General features: G+C 35.5%; 2 protein-coding genes across 2 annotated transcripts; one reads left to right on the top strand and one right to left on the bottom strand.

The window, feature by feature from the left end:
- Positions 1-948: 948 nt before the first annotated feature.
- LOC132601861 (cytochrome P450 81Q32-like) lies at positions 949-11,365 on the bottom strand. Its single transcript, XM_060314919.1, has 4 exons — positions 11,232-11,365; positions 2,734-2,982; positions 2,292-2,347; positions 949-1,430 (listed from the first exon to the last, which is right to left on the bottom strand). The coding sequence occupies exons 1-4, from the start codon at positions 11,363-11,365 to the stop codon at positions 949-951; spliced, it is 921 nt and encodes a 306-aa protein (XP_060170902.1).
- A 995-nt stretch (positions 11,366-12,360) lies between these two features.
- LOC132604075 (putative cyclin-A3-1) lies at positions 12,361-14,765 on the top strand. Its single transcript, XM_060317400.1, has 6 exons — positions 12,361-12,793; positions 13,335-13,567; positions 13,659-13,845; positions 13,940-14,089; positions 14,171-14,305; positions 14,400-14,765. The coding sequence occupies exons 1-6, from the start codon at positions 12,530-12,532 to the stop codon at positions 14,469-14,471; spliced, it is 1,041 nt and encodes a 346-aa protein (XP_060173383.1). The 5' UTR covers positions 12,361-12,529; the 3' UTR covers positions 14,472-14,765.
- Positions 14,766-23,930: the final 9,165 nt, after the last annotated feature.

The raw sequence follows: 23,930 nt of genomic DNA, 5'->3' as shown, positions 1-23,930 counted from the left end.
AAAAGCAATGAAAAAAAAAATGTACTTACTAATAAGTAGTAGATTAGAAACTGGAGTAGTACTTTTTAGTCTTAGAAATTATATTATGTTTAATTTCTTTTGGATGTGATTTTAAGTAGTGATAAAAAATAATAAATCAGACTTTAAAAACCACCAATGCTTTTCAACTCTATAGCACCATTTCTCAATTACAACAATTGTCGATCTAACGTACCTTTTAATCAACCAACACACACTGAAAGTATCTTCCAAGTCATCCTAAATTGGGAAGACATTTAGAGAAAGAGCAATTCAATTATTCACAGCAGCAAAAACGCACAAATGCATGTATTTAATTGTAGTTAGATAGTGAAAGGAAGTCGAATAAAACTGATAATTGGGGAATATGAAGATGATGAAAACATAAACTCTTATACACATTAATGTACATTTATTATAGGGAAAGTCTTTAGTAAATGAGTGATACTCATCAGGATATAGAACGTGGGTATGGAATTGAACGTTAAATAATGAATGACATAAAGAAGGTGTATTTGATTGCTTCTTTTCAGATTTTTTGGACATCAACTAAGGAGGAAAATGCAAAAAAAATGAGAAAAAAACATACATAGAAACGGTGGTCATAAATATGTACCACATATTTTTTCCACGTAGGGGGTAGGGGAAGCGCAAATGGAAATGGGGTAGGGAATTCGAACCCTCACCAATAAAGTGAAAAATCCAGGTAGCCAACCAACTGAGCTACTAAGATCCCTACATAGATATCACCTTATTTATGCCTAGCTTTATAATATATATAGATATAGATCTAGATTAGCAAGCTACTTGAAAATAGATGTTACTTTTGCCTTAGTTTTCGTTTAGTAAGGTGTTAATAGACAATGCAGCATCGTTTTTCTGCATGTATTAGTTCTTTCTGAAAAGAGAAAGTGCAGGGGAGAACTGTGATTACAACTGAGCAAGAAGGTTAAGAATATTTTGGCGTGGCCTACATTTTGCTAGCAATGGTATAGCCTTAGGCATAGTGAGTCCAGGTCCTCCAGCCATGTCAACCGGCTCTTCACTTATCCTCTCCCATTCAAAGCATTGACTAAGTGATCCTAATGCCAAAGAAGCCACATGCATTGCCAAATTCTCACCTGGACATCCTCTCCTGCCATATCCAAATGGCATTAGCCTGAACCCGTCTCGTTGCCCTTTGAAATCGATGAACCTTTCAGGCTTGAACTCATTTGGCTCCTCCCAAAACTTAGCATCATTTTGTATTGCCCACAAATTCACTAGAAACATTGTACCCCGGGGTACACGAAAACCTCCAATGACACACTCATCCGAGGACTCGTGTGGCACAAGAAATGGAACAGCTGGGCACATTCGGAGAGTTTCGTTTATGATTCCATAGAGATAAGGGAGATGAGCAAGGTCTGAATCTGTTGGAAATAAACCCACCACAGAAATAAAATTCACGGTATTTACAGCGGAATAATAATGTAGCACCGTAATATGGTTAATCAACAAGAATAAAAAAAATGATAATGACACCAAGATTTTTACGTGGAAACCCAAAAGGGAAAAACCACAGCCCGAGAGGAGCAACTGATATCACTACAGCAAGGATTTTACACTTTGTAGGTCTGAGTAAAATACTCCAAAGACCACTACACACTTAAAAGAAATTACCCTCTTTTAATATTTTCCACCTCACTACAATATCGCTCACACTCTCTATTTTTCCTCACAGACTATTTTTCACTCTGCTTTGCCTCACTCTTCTTTCTCTCTTTGTTTGGTGTGATTAAATAAGTGAGGGAGCTCCTCCTCTTTATAGAAGTGTGATTAAAAAATACTTTTCCTTTTTGCCTATTCCTTTTATTTTCTCTTGAAAATTTTCAACCACCCCCCACCATTTTCAAGTGAAAATAATAAACCAACACTTCCTTTAGAAATTTAGAGACAAGTGCATCCATGCATAAATAAAGTATCCAGCGATTGAACTTTACATTAGTGGAATACAATTTCTATTAAACTGAATAGTTAGGTAAGGCAAGTCTTTTGAACTGCCCACAATATTGTTAAAAAAAAAAAGGATGTATCTCACACATGAATTCTATTACATTATTCCTTTATAACCAACACACAAGGCCTTGCGTTCCAATCCTCTCATTAATGCATAGAAACCAAACCCGAGATTCTTGAAGCGGCCCACTTCGCATCCACATAGGTAGACCCTTATTAATGTGCTCCTGCAAGAGCACCCACCAATAGATCTATTAAGAATTTATAAACTCAACCTCCTTTTAACAAATTGCAGGACAAAGCACTTACTTTGGGACGGTAATACCATGTGCTATCAACCAATAAAGAATGTTGTCACTCATTGAACTTGAGACTGGACGTTGTATCAAGCGTTAAGTTGAGGCTTCACCCTTAATGGTCTTTCTTTATGGGTTTTAATCCCCCCCCCCCCCCTCTTGATGTTCTCAACACCAAGTCCCTTTGTAATCCCTTAGTTAATGGATCGGCAAGATTATTAAGTGAACGTACATAGTCAACCGTTATCACTCCATCTTTAATTAATTGATTTATATAACTGTGTCTAAGGCCAATGTGCATAGACTTTCCATTATATATGACTGTACGCTCGGGCTAAGGCGGCTTCACTATCGCAAATGGATAGAAATCGGTGGCATGGGCTTAGGGCGTAATGGAATATCAAAAAGCAGATTTCTCAACCGTTCCTCTTCCTTAGAAGCGGATGACAAGGCTATAAATTTTGCAGCCACAGTTGAATCTGTAAGACGCGTTTGCTTCTTAGATCCCCAAGATATCGCACCCCCACCAAAGAGGTATACCCATCCACTTGTTGAGGAATAATCCTCTTGATCAGTGATCCAACTAGCATCTGAATACCCTTCTAGTGTAGCAGGATCACCACTATAATAGATGCCATAATCTAGCGTTTTCTTGAGATACCTTTTTACTCTTATAGTATGCCAATGATGCTCACTCAGATTGCAAAGTATATCTACTCAACTCACCCACTGCATACGCAATGTCGGGTCTCGTACTAGTCATAGTGTACATCAAACACCCGATCAACTTAGCATACTCAAGTTGAGGAATTGGCCTTCTGCCATTTCTTTCCAATTTAAGAACATGGATCATACGGTGTAGAAACAGGATTACAATCAAAATGATTGAATTTCTTTAACACTTTCTCGATATAACGAGATTGTGTTAAGGGAACCCCCCCCCCCCACCCCCACCCCCACCCTTTCTAAATAATTCTTATACCAAGAATGTCATCCGCTTCTCTCATATCTTTCATGGAGAACTGAGCAGATAGAAAACTTTTGGTGGTCTCGACCTGTTCTCTATTGGTCCCAAAGATCAACATATCATCTACATACAAGCAAATGAAAACTCCTTTTCCTTTTTCAAATTTTGAGCACACTTGTCTGATTCATTGATTTTAAAGCCATTAGATAAAATTACTTCATCAAATTTTTGATGCCATTCCTTAGGGGCTTGTTTTAGCCCATACAATGATTTTACAAGTTTGCAAACTTTCTTCTCTTGTCCTTTAACTACAGACCCCTAAGTTTGTCTCATATAGACTTCCTCTTCCAATTCACCATTCAAAACGCAATTTTGACATCCATTTGGTGAATTACTAGATTGTAAATAGAGGCTAGTGCAATAAGCATCCTTATTGTGACTATTCTAGCGGGAGCATAAGTATCAAAGTAGTCAACACCGTGCTTTTGGGTAAAATCCCTAACTACAAAGTGAGCCTTGTATTTATCCATGGTACCGTCTACTTTTAACTTCTTCTTGAACAACCATTTACCATCTATGGGTTAGCAACCAGGTGGAAGGTTAGTTAGGATCCAAATATTATTTTCCATAATGGAATCTATCTCATCTTGGATAGCCTCCTTCCATAATGGTGCATCCGAAGATTGTATGGCCTCACTAAATGTAGTGGGATCATTTCCATATTATAACAATAAGGAATTTCATTTTCAATTTTATCAGTTGAAGCTTCTACTAAATACATGTAGAAGTCATCTCCATATGTCTTTTCTTTTGTAACTCTCTTACTCTTTCTTACTTCAAAAATGTCATCTTGATTTCCATTATCTTGAGAGACTAATGGTTGTGAAGTAGAAGAATTTGGATCACTTGGAACAATATATTTTGGTCTAGGAATTAATACAAAGCAATTTTCGTCAAAAATGGCATCTCTTGATTCAAGGATGGTATTAACTGAGTACAAATCATTTGGTTCAATGACCAAAAACCTATAGGCTTTGCTATTTTCAGCATATCCTATAAAGACATTCAATTCCTCTTTCACCTAAATTTTTCCTTTTAGGTTCCGGGAATTTAATTATAGCCCTAAATCCCCAAACTTTGATATGACTCAAATTTGATTGTCTTTTGTTCCAAAGTTCATATTGAGTTGTTGAATTTCTTTAATAGGAACCCTATTAAGAATATAACAAGCCACTAACATGGCTTCACCCCAATAATCGTGACTTAGGCCTGAGTTAGACAATAAAGAGTTAATTATTTCCGTTAAGACTCGATTTATTTTTTTCGTTCGGCTACACCATTTTGGTGTGATGTATATGGCGCTGTTACTTGTTGCACAATATCAGTGCTTTGGGAAAATGTGCGATTATGATATTCCCCTCCCTTATCGGTCCTTAGACACTTAACGGAAGATTGGCATTGCAATTCAACCTCAGACTTGTAAATTTTAAATTTTTCCGTGCTTCATCTTTAGAATTTACAAGATAAACTTTTCAAAATCTTGAGTAGTCATCAATGAATGTAATAACATATTTCTTTCCTCCAATCGTAGGAGTACTATGAAAATCACATAAGTCACTATGAATTAATTCGAGCAACTTAGTACTACTCTCAATACTTGAAAATGATTTCCTTGTGATCTTTGTTAACATGCAAGTTTTACATTTTTCACTATCCACATTCATTATCGGTATCAAGCCACATTTAGAAATATCCCTCATTCTATGAAAATTTAACATGTCCTAAACGTGAATGTCATAATGAAGAATTAGATTTAAGCATGTAAACAGAAACTTAATCCTTTAATGAACGCAAAATGATCTAGTAACAAATGATCTAGTAACAAACTTTTCATTTTTCTGAATTTCAACGTATTCTAGCAACTTCCAAGTATAAATATCCATTAAAATAAAGGAATTCCTAATATATCATCCCGCAACTTGAAAGTAAAATTCACATGATATTTATGCAACATAGTTATAACATGATAATTTTCTTTGGCGTGGAATAACAATTTTCTAATAAGCATATCAAATGTGTTATTCTTAAACTTATTCAGAATGCATTTCATGATCATCACAAGTGAGTCATCTACCCTAATATTTATGTAACACCCCGCATCTTGGAACTAAGTTTAAGCTCATATCATTAGAGTTCTAGTGGAAATACTGAAGGTTTGAACGTTTTGCGAAAATGGTTGATAGGCCTATTTCGGGCAGCGATAACTCCTTGATCGGTTTGGAATTTGGGAAAGTAACCCCAATGAGGTTGTAGTATGTATAAATACCTTTCTAACTATGTAAGGACCAAGCCAATCAGAGATCGGAGCAAGGAGATATGATCGTCTCAATATGGCTAATAGTAAGGCACATGAAATCCTATAGAATCGGCTAAGTTTTCGATACGTCTGCCTTCCAGTCAAATTTCATGAAAATCCGTTGGGAATTTGAGAAAACCTCCTTGATGAAAGTTGTGGCCCTTTGAAATATCTTTCCAACGGTATCTTACGGGGGTCAAACGGACATCTGTGCAAAGAGTTATGCACATTTTACTGAAGCCTGCTCGCTGGAAATTCTGCCAGCGTAACGGTGACGTTACGGGCTGTACTTCGTGTTACGGGACGTAACAGTGGACCGTAACACACCAAAAATTTCCAGAACCTCACTGGAAATTTTCACCAAGTTACGGTCCGTCCTTTGTGTTACGGGACCGTAACAGTGACCGTATCTTGGTCCGTATGTACGTTTCGGGTCACCTGACTTCGGGAGGCCATAACCCTATCATAAATTGGGAATTTGGGAAAACTCAAAGAACGAAAGTTGTAGATAATTGAAATACCTTTCCAACCATATGTCGTGGGTTCACAGGTGACATCGGGATAAGGAGATATGGACGTTTTAAGACAGAAAAGTCCAACCCATTTTCAAGTTGGGTCAAACCCATTTCCCCTTGGTATATAAGGGAAATGTAACCCTAGCAGCCCCATTTTTTCCCCATAACTTCAGATTTTAGAGAGAGGAAGTAAGAGAGAAGGGAAATTAGAGAGAGAAAGTAGAAAATCAACCAAGTTTAAGGCCCCGAATCCCGAAGCTCGTGAAGGATAAAGTGTAGTACAAGTTGTTGCCGTCATTCTAAGCTAAGGATCGAACTTGGGGGTGTTGATTTCGTGGTAACTACTCTTGAAAGGTAATGTTTCTACTCCCTAATCATTTATGGTTGTGAATTGATGAATTCTTGGGAGAATAATAATTGGGTTTGATGAAGAGAATTATATGAACTATGCTAGAGTTGTTGGATTGTTGACTTGGGATTGTTGTATTCATATGGTTGATGAAGAATGATGTTAATTACATCTAATTGAGATTGTAGAATTAGCTAGGAGTAATAGAATGGGGATTGGGTGAAGAAAACACCATTAATGAGGGTTATAGAGCTTCGTGCCCACTAAGTGTTTGATAAAATGCTTAGATGAACAAAACATGGATATTGTTGCTAATATAGAATCCCTATGGCTTGTATTGCTATAGATTGAAGTTGAAGGGATTGAAGGACATTGTGATACGCTCAAAAGCGGGAAGTTAAGGTATGTAGAACTTCCATCCACATGTGGGAACCTCTACGTTTTCCCCATGATCCGTTTCGTAAAATCCATGAAGTTCAAATCCTAGGGCATTAAACCCAACATATTGGTAGCCCGTATTTATGTATTTATGTACATGAATCTTGTATCTATATTCGTTATTGTATTCCTAATCTTCCATTACGGTTATTAGGAACCCCAGCTTAATCCATGAATCATGAATTCTTCCTCATGTGTTCTCATTATGTTTACATGAAACTTTATGATTTTATCTAGCAAGTTACAAGCATGTTTTCAAGTCAATTATATATATGATTACAAAATATTCTTATTACTCATGAATCAAGAACATGTTTGCAAGACTATGACAAGTCATCTTATGAAACTATTTTACAAGTTATTTCATGAAACCATGTTTACAAGATTATTTCATGAAACCATGTTTACAAGTTATTTCATGAAACCATGTTTACAAGTTATTTCGTGAAATCATGATTACAAGACAAGTACAAGTTAATTCACGAAACCATGTTACAAGTTATTTCGTGAAATCATGATTACAAGTTAATTCACGAAAATCATGGGCTTTTTAGCCAACTATATTATGTTCATGTTTTTGGGAGTTGCACGAATTACCGAGAAGGCTCAGATAGCCTGAAACTATGTAGCCACCATAGGACAAGGATCGCTCCGCCAGTTAGGACGATACCTTAATTTCACACTGAATGGTTCCATCAGGTACGTTATTACCTTATACCCTGGCAAGGTATAGGGGCTCTGCTGGTCCGGCGAGGTACCAGACTCCACGTATCCACATGGTGATATCATGTGTCGGTTTATGAAATGCTCTCCCTACTTATCATGTTTTACTCATGTTATAAATATATATATACTCATGCTCATGCACATGTTCATGTCTAAGTTTTCAGTTTCAGTTCTTATCATGTTGTTCTATGTCCCATGTTGTTTCTCTCGGTTGCTTTACATACCAGTACATTCAATGTGCTGACGCCCCCTTTTTATTGCCCGGGGGCCTGCATTTCACGATGCAGGTACTGATATACAGGATGACACATCTGCTCAGTAGGACAACATCCGTATCAGCTTATTGGTGAGCCCCATCTCATTCGGGGTTTAGTCAACTTTTATTTTATGATTAATTATGCATCTAAAGGTATGCTGGGGGCCTTGTCCCAGTAAGTATGTTTTCCAGTCAGACTCATGATAGAGGTTTCATAGACTAGACAAGTCAGTTACGTCATGTCAAACATTTGGAGTCGTATAGCTATTTTGGCTCACTCATGTTTAAACAAGTATTCTGTTAAGTATTTTGACTTACCATGTTTTATAAAGGCTCATCATGCATTCACGTTATATTCCGCTTATGTTATGTATCATGATGATTCAGCAAGTCATGTGGTTCGCTCGGTCACATGCAGTCAGGCACCGAGTGTCGTGTTACGTCCAGGCCATGGTTCGGGGCGTGACAATTTATGAAATTAAATTTCACAAAAATCATAAAGTACTTTTTTTCCTTTTTGAATAAAGAAAGTAGAACCCGATATTTGCCCGGTTGTTCTTCTTGACTCATCATGGTCAAAATCAAAGTCATTGTCTTCAGTAGAAACCATGAAGAGAAGGACCGCATACTTTGACCCAAAACTTGAAGTTAGCCTTGAAATCCAATTAAAATATTCCTCAATCTAACATGGATCATTAGCTCAGTGATAGCGTCGTTTAACTCCGATCAGAAGTTGATTACATTCTTGCCCAAAAGGTGCCGCAGTCATATCTAACGTGTGGCCTTAAACTTTTAAATGTACATTTAATCTTGATGTGTCCCTCTTCTAGTAATCCAAGGAAACATGGTGACAACCTAATGTATTTCACTTCTTCAAGCCCAACGTGATTTTTGGTGACTGGCTCCATTTCTTGTTTTTGTTTCCTTTCTAAACCATTGTGAAATGAAATTAAACCAGAGATATTTAATCCTCCATAGAGAGAGTGACCAAAATATAGCTTTCAGTAAGCATCAACATGAAAAATCATTCTCTATGATTGTTAGAAAAATGTGTGATTGTGGTGAGAAATCTGGATATGCTTCAAGCCGTGTACCTTTTTTGGATCACTTTTCAAAGAGAATTATTTGTCCCTTACAAATACTCTCCCGGGATAGAATGAAGCAAAGACAAGAACTAATGTAAACAAATCTCTGAACACACAAGAATTAATGTTGCAGTAACTAAACTTATGCAGTTTTTCTTAAGGAAGAATATTGGTACTTTGAGTATTTCTCATGTTATAAATATTTCCAGGATTTTCCTCTATCTATAGAGGAGGTCTTTAACTCTTGAACCTGAAACGACGCAACCTCTAGGGAGAGATGCATTGTTTCAGGAAGAGATGTACTCTTTCAAAAAGAAAAATACTTTTTCCTTTTTGCGTATTTTCTCTTGAAAATTTCCAACATGTCCCAATTTATGTGGCACAATTTCCTTTTTGGTCTATCTAAAAAAGAATGTGATATTTTTATATTTAGAAATAATTTAACTTTATGAGATGATTTACAGCCACATATTTATATAAGGCTTGTTTTGGACCACACATTTTAAAAATTTTCATTTCTTTCTTAAATTCCGTGCCAAGTCAAATGATGTCACATAAGTTGAGATGGACGGATTAGTAGTTCTTCAGAATTCTAGTTGAAAGGTGCAGTTTACATTCAATATTTAAAGGACATGGCGTGTTTAAATTCTCTTTGCTCTTCTGTGTGTTTAATTTGACATGAGTTTTACAAAGAAAAGAAAGGAGACTTTTGACACATTAACTAAACATATGACTTATCAAAAGTACCCTTAAATCCTTTTGATGTTAGATATATCATGTCATATTTATAAAAGTGTATTATTAACAATGAACTGAAATTGTTAAAATTGAAGAGTTTTCAAATATTCTTTTAGAACAAATCTAAAAAAAAAAAGAGTGACATATAAAATGCAAAAGAGATGAAAAGGGGAAAAGTGCACGAATATCCGATTTTAACACCGATTTAATTTGTGCTCGCTTTTTTTTTTTTTTTTTTAATGTGTACCACTTAGGACAACTTCATACATACAATTTAATGTGGAGTTTCATACGGCTAAAGTTCTAAACACTTTATCTGAATTTTAATTTTGTCAAGCCTAACTTTAAATATTGTATGTCTAAATGGTATACATTTGCAAATCAAGATGACGAGTACAGGTTAACTGGCGGTATCAAAATGGGCTACCTTGTGAATTTTTTATGATGAAAAAGGACCAAAATTATGCTGTGATTTATCAGGCTACCACATATATAGGTGAAGTCCAACAGAAAATGGAGGACAGAACTGGCCCAAATTGAACAAAAAGCCCACCTCTCTACATTGATTTCCCAAAGCCGGTGCATATGGAGGGAAACCTAAAACTCACTTTTTAAAATTCAATCTGAAAAATAATTAACCAAAAATATGCCCTGACACCCCCTAAACAACAATTTCCAAATCTTAAACTCTCATATGCCATCCAGCGTAGTAAAATATTCGGATTTTTTTAATCTCAAATTATAATTCCAGCATAATTTTATGGGGTTAATTTTCCAGATCTTAAACTCCATATGCCATCCAGCGTAGTAAATAATTCGGAAATTATTTAATCTCAAAATTATAATTCCAGCATAATTTTATGGGGGTAATTTAAATTTAAGTTTCAGTGTAAGTAATAACTAGATTGATGATACCACAAAATTGATACTATTTTCGTACCACAATTTTCAACGCGTGATAACAATTTCGGAATTAAACGATCAAATGACAAAAATGCCCTTTTCCAAAGTCTTCTAACAAGGCCCATGTTAAAAATGAAAGTAAAAGTTGATTCAAATTTATAGAGTGTAAGACCAAATATATGCGTTATGTTATACCCCCCCCCCCCCCCCCCCTATAGTCCATAATCAATTCTATGAACAAACATCTACCATAACAAAAATCTACTATATAATTGAGTAATTATTTAATTTTTGTGTTACGATCTCATATTATAATTCTAGTATAACTTGTTCACAAATTAAAGGAACCTTAAGAGTTGGAAAAATTTCATAAATATACAATTTGGTCACTTACGTTGCAAAAATATAGCCCAAAACTTACATTGCAAAGCTTTAGCCCATATACACCCATATACAATATTTTAACCCATATGCACCCATATACCCATATACATAAACATCATATACACCCATATACCACCATATACACCCATATACACTATAATACAATAATAGTTATACAATATTGTACACCCACTACCCCTACCCTCCCTTCCCTATTTCTCCAACGCCAACCTCAACAACCTTCGACAACCCCATTGTTGTCACCTGCGCTCCACCTCCGGCTACTCCACCACCCCCGTAAATATTTATCAGAGATGGGACAAAACCAGCAAACATGTATAAATATATAAAAACAAGAGGGCACTCACCGGCGTTCATGGAGGTTGCCGGAAAAACGCGAATCTGGTAAGATTTGTAACAATACAATTAACATTTAAACAAAAATAAAAAGTCTCCGATGACGATGTTAAAAAGAGGATCCGGTTAGATCTGTAACAATACACCATGAATCCGGTCAGATCGTTGGGCGTTGTTTGGCTGGAGATGGCTTGCTTCGCTGGAATTAGACTTGAAACATAAAGAGTACGGAAGAAACGTGACCAGGGAAATATAGAAGAAAGAAGAGGAGCGAAGCAGTGAGGGAGGGGTCATGGTGGAGAAATGACGACTATGGAGGTGGGAGTGAGTGCAGAGAGAGGAGGGGGGGGGGGGGGTCATTTTTTGAAAGATTTTGCAAAATGGGTCAATTTTGATAGCATTATTACCCTAATTGACATAGGGCGTAATTTTCTCTTTATTCTTCTATATCTTTATTCAATTAGACAAAAAATAATACTTCCTCTTCCCAATTTATGTGACACTTTTCGTTTTTCAAGAGTCAATTTAACTAAATTTTGAAGCTAAATTAAATTAGATTAACTCAATATTTTAAGATTAAAATTTATATATTTGAAATTACAACTTTTCTCATATTATTTTAGTGAAAAATACATCTTAAAATGTTGTCAATGTTCATGCAGTTTGAATTTCGAAAAACGAAAAATATCACCGAATTGACACAGAGTGAGTACTACAAATTATCGCACAATATCACCAACTAAACGCTGCATGCATTAGTTATCAATGAACTTTTCTATTAGAAGGGGGACGTAGGGAAATAACCATTAACATAGAGGATGAATAAAAAATAATTAAAGAAGCGGGTGTGTTTGGAGGGAAACTCAAAACTCACTCTTTAAAAATTCAATCTAAAAAAAAAAAAAAAAAACAAATTAACCAAAAATTTACCCCGACAACCCTCCAAACAACAATTTCCAAATCTTAAAACTTAAAAACCATTTGCCAGCCACCCACATAGCGCCCAAACTGAAAATTTTATGCTGAATATGGCGCCATATAAATATACACACACATATCTCTCTTTCATTTCCTCAACTTTCTCTTCCCTTTCAATATACACAGAGAGAGGAAAGGGAAGAGAAAGATACAGAGGAACAAGCAATGGCAGGCCAAGAAAATTGCGTGAGAGTAACTCGTTTGGCTAAGAAAAGGGCAGCAGAAGCAATGGTTCAGTACCTACAACAGCCCAACAAGAAGAGAGTTGTTTTGGCTGAGATTCAAAATCAGATTAAGCCTAAAACTAAGCAGATTACTACTAAGAGGAAGGTGAAAAGGTTTGTTAATGAAAAAGACAAGGAATTTGATGACCCCCAGATGTGTAGTGCTTATGTTTCTGATATATATGGTTATCTTCACCATATGGAGGTTAGTCCTTTTACTCTTTTTTTTTTTTTAATAAAAAAAATGGATTTTGTTTTAGGTCTCATTTGATATCTGAATCTTAATCATTTAGATCTCGATGCTCAAGTGTGTTTGCATTTCATGTATGCTTAAAAATGTAGTATTTTTCATAAAAAGAATAAGAAGACAAATGTTTAATTGGGTCTTACCTAATAGAGCCTGATTTGGTTTCTTATGGATGATTTTTGCGAATGGGCACATTAAAGATTGAATTTTGTCAATTGGGTTGTGGTTAATATCATTGAATTAATCAAATCTTGATTTTCAGCCATGTAAAGTAGTGTAAAGGGTCGTTTGGTAAGAGTTATTAGAGAAAATAATACTGGTATTAGCTTTGATATTGTTTAATTCCTTGTGTAGTAGTGTTTTCAACCCATGTATAACCAATACGTGTATTAGTTAAACACTCTATTCAGTGCTATTCTTATACACAGTAATCGACCACTAACGTAATTGCATTTGGGCTTTTGAGTTTTTTGACTTACTCTGTGGTGTTTTGAATCAGATTGAGAATAAGAGAAGACCATTGCCTGATTACCTTGAGAAGATTCAAAAGGATGTGACTGCAAACATGAGAGGAGTTTTGGTTGACTGGCTGGTGGAAGTTGCAGAGGAATACAAACTTTTAGTAGACACATTGTACCTTACTGTTTCCTACATCGACAGATTCTTATCGGTGAATGTCATCCCTAGGCAAAGACTTCAGCTTTTGGGTGTTTCCGCAATGCTCATTGCTGCGTAAGTATTGAATCCAAGAATTGGTTTTATTCTCCTGGATATGTGTGTAAGTTTGCTTTTGAATCTAATATAATGTGTTGATTATGATCAGGAAGTATGAGGAAATTAGCCCTCCAAATGTTGAGGACTTTTGTTACATTACAGACAATACATTTACAAAGAAAGAGGTGGTAAAGATGGAGGCTGATGTGTTACAATCCCTCAAATTTGAAATGGGTAATCCCACAACCAAAACATTTGTCAGAAGATTTACTAGAGTTGCTCAGGAAGATTACAAAGTAAGTGCATAAATATGACATGAACATTATGATTTTCAGTTCAACTTTGTTTTTGTTAAATGTTTGCTTATTATATTTTTCCTGCTCTTTGCAGAAAGCCGGTTTGCAGTTGGAGTTTCTAGGATACTACTTAGCAGAATTAAGTTTATTGGATTACAGCTGCGTGAAATTCTTGCCTTCTTTGGTAGCTGCTGCTGTGATATTCCTATCAAGGTTCACATTACAGCCGAAGTCACATCCTTGGGTGAGGATTTTGATTCAATATTTGCTTAGATTTAGTTCATCGATAATATGGAGTGATTAATTAACTCTATTTATTTTATAGAGTCTGGCCCTTCAAAGTTGCTCAGGATACAAAGCAGCAGATTTAAAGGAATGTGTTCTTATCATACATGACTTGCAATTAAGTAAAAGAGGAAGCACTTTGGCAGCTGTGAGGGACAAATACAAGCTGCATAAGGTATTAATCTGTGTTTGATAATTGGTGATTTTGTTGTAGATACCTTCATAGTTTAGTTATCTAATATGAGTACTGTATGATCTTCGTGTAACAGTTCAAGTGTGTGTCAACATTATCTTCTCCTCTGGAAATACCGGATTCATTCTTCGAAGATGCAAGACAATGACTACTTGGGCATATGCTTGGGAATTAGAATAGGACTGCATTCTTGGCTTCTTCAAGTTGGAAAGATTGCTTAATTTTGCTTCATGCTGCTCTGAGGATGTTATTAGGGTCAACTCAATAGAAAATGTGTCATGTTCGATAAATTTTTTGTATTTCTTATTGAGTATATCTTACAACTTAAAATTTGTTGGCCCTTGCTTATCTTTGGGCAGGACATATTTTTGCCAACAGCCAAAAATTTACAGGAATCCTTTGAATTTACATTATATTCAAGATAAAAGGGATCTTATGTCCTCTCCCTGTCCATGAATTGCTTGCAAGTCAACTTGTGTGTTTCTCGGAAAAGCAAATGGATGATCAAGAAACCTTACTTTTGCATTTGGTTTCCTAAGTACAATTAAGTAGTGAAGGACTGGACTGGACTGCAAACTATTGTTACCTTTTATGTCCCATTTTAAATGCAATGAACCTAAACCCGTCAACCGGTTTAGTTTTACCGGTTCCAACTGGTAACCGGACCGGTAAAACCAGAGCCGGAACCGGTTAATTGTTTATTATATATCGGTCCGGTTTCAATTTTTTTGAAACCGGAATCGGATCGGTTAAATCGGTGGTTTTTTTTTTTTTTTTTAATTGTAGCTATTGGCAGCCCAATGGACCGTGGCCGTTGCCAAACGGTTCCCAACTCATTTTTTGCCCCCCCCCCCCCCCCCCCCAACCCAAACCCCCCAAACTTTTTTTTAACACTTTAATCCATCCCCACCCCTATATAAACCCCTCTCCATTTGCATTTTAATCTACACTAATTCACTCTTCTCTTTCTCTTAAATCTCAATCTCTTAATTATAGTTACTTTGCAACAATTAGTCACTTTAAATTTTTTTCAAATAAATATTATAAAGTCTTATTATAGTTTCAATTATTAATTTTGCAATTATAATATTGTTGGTGGAGTTGGTGATTTTGCAACAATCCAAAGTAGCTTTGGTGGAGTTGCAATTCTAGTCCGGCAATTTGGTACTTTCGTTCCGACTCTATCTTTATTTTTTGCAATTTAATTTGTTGCAATTCATTTTCTCGGTGGCACGAGTGGTGCTCGGTGGCTAGCCCCGTGTACCCGTCATGGCCCCTAGCTGGGTCGTGACAGTATTGTTAGGCGTGGGCTTAATGAGAAAACATTTGTGGAAGAAACATCTAATTTAGGTATTGATATTGGTGGAAATAATCCACTTTTAGGTCATGAGGCAATGCAACAACATTATACCGACACTTTTAATGAAATTGATGATGATGATGATGATGATGATGAAACACAACCCCCCGAAAATCCCATAGGAGATACATGTCCTGCACAATTACATACACAAGACAAACCGCCTAGAACTCGTAAGTCAACCGCTAAAATTTGGAAATTTATGACTAAGGATAGGGAAAGCCAAACAGCTAAAGTACCCTATGTGGACAAGTATTTACTTTTAAGCAAGAAACTAGTAAGGATGGTGGAACGGGTACACTAAATGGTCATATGAGAAAGAAACATATGGATGTTTGGGGAGAGCAAACAGATTCAACTGTGGAGGGTATTCAAATGACGATAGACCCACGAACCGGTAAAAATATTAAGTATGACAAGAAAAAAGAGCATATAGAAATAGCTAAAATGGTAGCTTATGATTGTTTACCATTTTCCTTTCCTTCGAGTTTGGGGTTTGTTACTTACATTCAACATTGTTATAATCCGTTATTTGAGGGTATTCCTAGAAGTACTTGTAAAGCGGATGTTATAGATTTGTATAAAAAATATAGATTTTATTTGCGCCATGTATTTAATTCTTTAAATTGTAATGTTTCTCTTACCGCTGATTTGGGTCTTAGTCTTAACAAGTTAGATTTTTTTGCTATTACATGTCATTGGGTTGATGACAATTTGGTTATGCAAAAAAGAATTATAGCTTTTTTATATGATGAAGGAAAAGGTCGTCACGATGGAAATTTTTTAGCGGATTCAATGTCTACTATTATGAGATTTTTTAACATTTATAGAAAAACACTTTGTATTCCTTTAGATAATGCTTCTAATAATACAAAGGTAATTGGTCTTTTAAAAAGAGAACTAAACCCTCCGCTAAGAAATATTTTTCATGTAAGATGTAGTTGTCACATTTTAAACTTAATTGTTAAAGATGGTCTTGTGTGTTTTGACGATTCTATTAAAAAAGTTAGAGATGCGGTTGCGTTTCTTTTTTGTAATGCTAATAGGGGAAGAATTAGAGATTTTAAGAATGCTTGTGTGGAAAATAACCTTAGACCTAGGAAAATTCAAGTAGAAATTGAGACTAGGTGGAACTACACTTACATTATGTTACAACAAGCATATGAGTATAGGATTCCCATACAACAAGTTCACAACAAATATAATATTAATAGTGATGATTGGTTAAATTTTACGGACTGGGAAGATGTTAAGGATGTGTTGAACTCTTAGAAAAATTTTATAATGCAACTCTGGCTTTTTCTAAACAATTCTATCCCACGGTAACCGGAATTTTAGCTTACTTAGCGGAAATAGCTAGAGTTTTACAAGAGTATAAATATAAACCCGGTTATCAAGCGGCTATTTTTTATATGACAACAAAATTTAAGAAGTATTTTTTTCCCATCCCAACTTTATTTATATTGGGTTCTCTTTTAAATCCTTGTTTAAAAGTGTCTTATACTAAAGCATTGATTGGTCAAATTTATACATTTTTAGAAATTGAAGAGGGAGTTCAACCATTTTTAGCTGAAGCCGAACTCGCTATTGATGATGAGTTTAGAAAAGTTTTTACTCATTATTCTAATTTGGAAGAACATGCTACACCCGTTGCTCCACGCCCTACTACTTCTCAAAGTAGCAAAAAGGGCTTGTCGGGTTTAAAAGTTTTACATTCACATCCAACTCCTTCTTGTAATGCAAACTTTGATGAATATCACTTTTATTTGATGCAGCCAAATGTGGATATCAAGGAACTAGATGAGTTGGACGTCTTAGCATGGTGGAAGAAATACAAGGCAAGTCATCCGATACTCTCAAGAATGGCTCGAGATATCCTTACGGTTCAAGTATCAACCGTGGCTTCGGAGAGTGCATTTAGCCAAGGAAGACAACAAATTGGAGACCATAGACACTCATTATCTGACTTTAGCTTGCAAGTACTAGTGTGCATTCGCGATTGGATTAGATCAGAGCGACGCAACCAAAACTTAGAAGCGGAGGAAGGCGAAGAGGAAGAGATTGAAGATTTGATAGCAAGTGGACCGAACCAAATGGAAGACTTTGAAGATATCTCCATGGCCGAATATGATATGGGGGAAATTAACCAAATGATTGAGAATTGGTGATTTTATTATTCTACTATTTCTTTGCAACTCATGTATTATTTGCAAGTTAAAAAAACTACATCTTGCAAATAAATGTTATCCAAGAATGAATAAAATATATGGCTCATTGAGCTTTCTTCTATTTACTTGTGTTCATATTTTTACTTATATTAAGTTAGGAATATACTTAAAATATACTAAGAATATACTTATAATATACATCTACTTAAATTAAAAACTAGAAAGTTATATACTTGAAAAACAACTAAAATATGGTAAGAATATATTGATATATATATATATATATATACGTATATGCTACCTGTATTGCTGTTAGTCAGTTAATATATAAACCTTACTTATAAATAAATATAACATATGTAAATATACCTACAATATACTAATAAATACTATAATATACAAAAAACAAAATCAAAAAAAGAGGTTTTTCCACTTTTGAACCGGACCGGTCCGGTTTCGGTTATTTAACCGGTAAACCGGAACCGGTGGCCGGTTCCGATTTTTGAACCGGAAACCGGCCGGTCGGTTAACCAGTTACCGATCCGGTCTGGTTCAAACCGGTTAACAGGCACAAATGAACCAAACATTTACCAAAAAAAAAAGGTATAACAACAACATACCCAGTGAAGTCCCATGAGTGGGTCTGGGGAGGGCAGAGTGTACGTAGGCCTTACCCCTACCTTGGGAGTTAGAGAGGTTGTTTTCGATAAACCCTCGGCTCATACCATAAAAAGGTATATCCACTGAATAATCTCATAATTGTTTAATTCATGTTATTTTAATCACAACATAGTAATCTCGAGATAACTTGTTCACAAACCAAACAACCACTAAAGATTTTGGAATCAATTTCTGTTGGAATACAAAACCCCCATGAAAGACACGAAGAAGAAGAAGAGAGAAAGAAATGAAGAAGATGGTTGATAATTTGGAAAATGACTTGAAGAACTGATGCTTGAGGGTCAACTCTTACTTTGACAAAAACAAGAATGTTTTATCTAGATGGAATCATCTGAGTCGTACAACACACACACTTGATAGATTGATTCTTCACCCTTGGATTAAAATTACAACAACTGTAAATATGGTCATGTGACCAACACGTGAAGGGATAAAAGTTTGGTACATAGTAGACAAGTTAGAATAGGACAAGTGTAATTAGTTTTTCCATTTTCTTTATTTCTATTACTTAGCAATTCTCTATAAATAGTGGTACATGGTGATGAATGAAATACACAGAGAAAATTCCTAAATTCAGTGTCTTCATGGTATCAGAGCAGTTCTAAGCTCTATCCAAATCTGTGTCAAACATCAAAATCAATTTCAAAGTCTCAGTAAATCAAAATGCCTGAAACAACAGATATGACAGAATCAAGTAATGGTGAGAAGGGAATCAGATATGACAATAGTTATCCTTATCACCTAAGAAATTCAGATTCACCCAGTATGCCTCTAGTCAACACTTTCTTTTATGGAAGAGGATACCCAGGTTGGAGGAGATCTATCCTTCTATCTCTATCAGCCAAGAGAAAACATGGATTCATCAATGGAGCTTGTAAAGCTCCAGATCTGAAGTCTGTAGAGTTTGAACAATGGAGCTGTGTTAATGATATGATCATATGCTGGATATCAAATGCATTATCTAAGGATATTGCTGGTAGTGTGATGAGTTCCAAAAATGCAAAAGAGCTTTGGGATAGTCTAGAACAGAGTTTTGGCAAGTCAAATGGTGCCAAACTCTTTCATCTACAAAAGGAATTATTAGGTCTAGTACAAGGTAACAGTGACATTGCTGGGTACTTTACCAAACTTAAAAGGTTATGGGATGAGTTAGATGGCATAAATGTGATTGTCTGTTGTTCATGTGTGTGCACTTGTGATGGGAAGGCAAAATTAACTCAATCACTGGAGGATCAGAGGTTAATTCAATTCCTAATGGGGCTAAATGATGTATATGCTCAGGCAAGGGGAAAGATACTTATGATGAATCCCTTGCCTGGAATGGATGTTGCACATTCCTTGCTTTTGCAGGATGAGAACCAAAGGGAAGTGTATGCAAATGCACATTTCACCTCTGATTCTGGTTCCTTTATGGCAGTTGGTCAAGCCAAGCCAAGCAACCAAACAATCAATTTTTTGCTGAGTTTGCAGCATTCATGGCTAATGGACAGAAAAGGAATGCACAGAAATTCAAAAACCAACCAACAAGAGGACCAAACACATCTCAAAAATACAATAATTCAAACCAGAGGTTTATCAAACCACAAAACAAATTCAGGGGTAAGAAGAAATATGATCCAAATGTATCTTGCACTTATTGTGGGAAGACAGGACATATGTATGATGATTGCTACAGACTACATGGATTCCCTGCAGACTTTGAGATAACTAACCCCAAAAACTATCAACCCCGAATTAAAGCAAATGCAGGATTGACTTCAATGATAGCAATTTTGAAAAGCAATTTAGCAAGGAACAGATTGCAGAAATGATGCAGATGTATAAGCAGAATAAATTGACACAAACTGGAAAAACAGGAATCAATGCAAATGCAGCGGCTGTACTACTCTTAAATACTCAAGTTCTGTGTTCACTATTCTTAAACCAAATACTTGGATCATTGATTCAGGAGCCTCAGAACGTATGTATTTTGATCCCAATTCTTTCTTATTTTCAATTCCACTCCCGGTGCCCTTGAACATTAGTTTACCTAACTCTATCAAGGTAAGTGTTACTTACATAGGGAGTATCTTTTTGACAATCTTTATAGTTAAAAGTGATCAAAGATGAATTTTTGACTCTCCAAATAACAAGGATGTCATTCTTTTAAGGAGGAAGAAAGAGCCCTAAAACCCCACATGAACTCAAAATGGGATTTTTATAAATGAATTTTTTTTGTGCTTATAAAAATTACATGTACAAGTTTCAAGTTTACATCTTTGAACAGTACATCAAACATAGGAAGAGAAAAGGCCCAAAATCATACATTATCTTTGTCCTAAGACTCAAAATAGTACATAATCTTTCATATGGAGCACTAATAGTCTTACTTCTTTTACCAGGTGACTTCTAGTCATAAACGTTGTTAGAGCCTGTTTGGATGAACTTATTTTAAGCAGCTTATAAGTTGTTTGAGCTTATAAGCTAAAAAAAATAAGTTGGGGTAGCCCAACTTATTTTTTTTTTGGCTTATAAGCTGAAAACAGCTTATAAGCTGCTTTATATAAGCTAAGTCAAACGAGCCCAATTATTTTTTTGAGCTTATTTTAAGCACAAAATGACTTTAAGCTGGCCAGCCAAACACTCAAAAAAGCTGAAAACAGCTTATAAGCAACTTATAAGCCAATCGAAACGGGCTCTTAGTTTGTTAACAGACCTCTCCCACGTGTGTGTCACCTAAGCATGTTTAATGCAAATTCTGACTATCCCTACGACTAATTAACTGTAACTAAGCAACCAATAATGATGTGCTGAAATTTCAAAAGCGAAAAAGAGATCAAGCTAATAATAGAAAATATAATCATAACAATATTAGAGATTCGACATGCTATAGAAGAGAAAATAGTTAATCATGTGACTTTTAAGAGGATGTGGAGGTGGAAAATTTGTCGACATAAAACTACAAAAACGATTCTGCAGAGAAGTTTCATTCTTGTGGTAGTAATGGTAAATTTATCGACACCGAACTGCAGAAAAAATGAGAGAAATCAAGAAAATAGCAATGTGTATTCCTTGAATCTTCATTAACACCGCCTAAGCAAAAGCTCGAATTTCTAAAACGTCTCCAACTTGGTTTTCAAACATTAAGGGAAAATAAATTTTGTAACTGCACAAAATAAATGTTGGAATCAAGGAACTCCCAATTGAAAAGATCTTTCTCATACATGTAAATGAACTCAAAAACTTTCTTCGATACTCTATTGTTAAAAGTTCACGTACAATATTGCATTTTCTTGTCTTTCTTAACAAAATCAATTTGATTCAGCTGATTTCCCACTTGATCTCACAAATTTGTAAAGTAGGGTTAACAAATTTGGGAGAAGAAATTGGGTAGAGAAGGAAGAGAACGTCTCAAATATGTCATAGAAATTTGTAGAGATCGCATGCCACTCACTTAGGAAGAGGTCTGTTAAAAAACTAATGGTGTTTAGGGTTATGACTAAAAGTGCAACGCTTTATCAAAGAAGTAGGACTATTAGTGCTCCTTGTGAAAGAATATGTACTATTTTGAGTCTAAGGACAAAGATAATGTATGATTTTGGGCCTTTTCTCATTTTTTAACAGACCTTTTCTGCAGTTCGGTCTCGATTCAGGTTCGCAAGTTTAGAACTAAGGAAGTTGCCTCAGTTAAAGTTTTATGGAGGAGTCAGAAAGTTGAAGAGGCTACATAGGAAGTCGAAGAAGACATGAAATCCAGATATCCCCATTTGTTTGATGAAGTAGAGAACACTCGAGGTAACCTTCCATAGTCCATGTCATATCTCATGTTTCACATTCATGTCATGTATCCAGTGCCCATGTTCCATGTCTCAGTATTCATGTTTTCATGTAACCATGTCATGTTAATTCAGTCTCCATATTTCATGTCATGTTTCCTTCACGTTCATATACTCAAGCCATGTCCAATTTCATTCTTAACCATGACCCATCATTCGAGGACGAATGATCCCAAGGGGGAAATATTGTAACACCTCGTACCTTTAAACTAGGCTATGATTCATGATTCAGGACTTAGAAACCAAGACGAAAGTGTAAAAATTGAAATTTGATTTTGACGGTCAAGGTGTGGGCCGTACTTGTAAGCTGCACTTGGCATGGGAGAAAACAAAATTTTTGTAAATCATCAAAATACGAGCAAAATATGCGGGCCGCACTTTGAAGTGCGGGACACACTTCTATCCCGTACTTCACAGTGATTTTAACCCAGCTACTGGAATTTGCAATTTCAAGTATGGGTCGTACTTCAAAGTACGGGACGTACTTTTCACCCGTACATCTTCCGCTTCAGTGAACAATATAAATTCGAGACTTCTGTTTTATTTCTCACTTTTCACATTCCCAAGCCCTAGCACGAAGTTTTTCTCTCCCAAATTTCAAGATACTCTAAGGTAAGCCTATTTTAATCATTCCTAGTCAAATTCTAACATGTATTCATGTAATCTAAACAAGAAAACCATTGTTCTTAACCTTGAGGAAACCCAATTAAAGGGATTCAAGATTAAGCTTTGGGATTCTTCTTCAACGTTTAGATGTTTATTACAAGATTGGAGTGTACCGGTATGTAGGGCTCCTATCCACGTGTGGGAACATCTTTGTTCTTGCCAACGCCACGTTCCTCCATGATTATACAAGAGTTCACCAAATAGTAGAAATTAGGTTTCATGACTAGTTTTTGACATTGTGCTTCTTGTGAGAGCTTTGGAAACCCTATATTGAATTTCAACATTTGTGATATATATACATATATATACATATATATGTATATATATAGAGAGAGAGGGGTAACCTATGGACACTGAAAAGTTCATATATGAAAATCCCATTTTTAATTCATGTGGGATTTTAGGGCTCTTCCTTCCTTCTTAAAGGAATGACAGTTTTGTTATTTGGAGAGTGAAAAATTTCACCTTTGATCAATTTTAACAATAATAGTTGTGAATTTGTGATATATATAGAGTTGACCTATGTTTCTTACGGTTCTCAACTGAAACTTCTTTCCTACTTTTGATGTACTGTTCAAATGTGTAAACTTGAAACTTGGACATGTATGTAATTTTAATAAGCACAAAAAGATTCATATATAAAAATTCCATTTTTAATAAATATGGGGTTTTGGGGTTCTTCCTTCCTTGTTTAAAAATCGCAGCTTTGTTAGTTGGAGAGTTAAAAATGTTTCTTTGATCAATTTTAACTATAAAATTTTTGAATTTGTGATATATATATAGAGAGAGAGGTAATCTATGTTTCTCACAGTTCCCAACTGTAACTTCTTGCTTACTTTTGATGTATTGTTCAAATGTGTAAACTTTGGAACTTGGTCATGTCATTTTAATGGGTACAAAAAAATTAATATATAAAA

The sequence above is a fragment of the Lycium barbarum genome, chromosome 7 (genome assembly GCF_019175385.1).
Source record: "Lycium barbarum isolate Lr01 chromosome 7, ASM1917538v2, whole genome shotgun sequence".
Classification (NCBI taxonomy): Eukaryota; Viridiplantae; Streptophyta; class Magnoliopsida; order Solanales; family Solanaceae; genus Lycium; species Lycium barbarum.
This window is presented reverse-complemented; position numbering and strand designations above follow the sequence as displayed.

Coding starts and splice junctions, on each gene's coding strand:
- LOC132604075 (XM_060317400.1), top strand. CDS start 12,530: ATGGCAGGCCAAGAAAATTGCGTGAGAGTAACTCGTTTGGCTAAGAAA. Junction 13,568..13,658: donor TCCGCAATGCTCATTGCTGC/GTAAGTATTGAA, acceptor GATTATGATCAG/GAAGTATGAGGAAATTAGCC. Junction 13,846..13,939: donor TTGCTCAGGAAGATTACAAA/GTAAGTGCATAA, acceptor TGCTCTTTGCAG/AAAGCCGGTTTGCAGTTGGA.
- LOC132601861 (XM_060314919.1), bottom strand. CDS start 11,365: ATGTTTGCTGGTTTTGTCCCATCTCTGATAAATATTTACGGGGGTGGT. Junction 2,983..11,231: donor GGAGAAATAGGGAAGGGAGG/GTAGGGGTAGTG, acceptor GCATACTATAAG/AGTAAAAAGGTATCTCAAGA. Junction 1,431..2,291: donor CTGCAATTTGTTAAAAGGAG/GTTGAGTTTATA, acceptor TATTTCCAACAG/ATTCAGACCTTGCTCATCTC.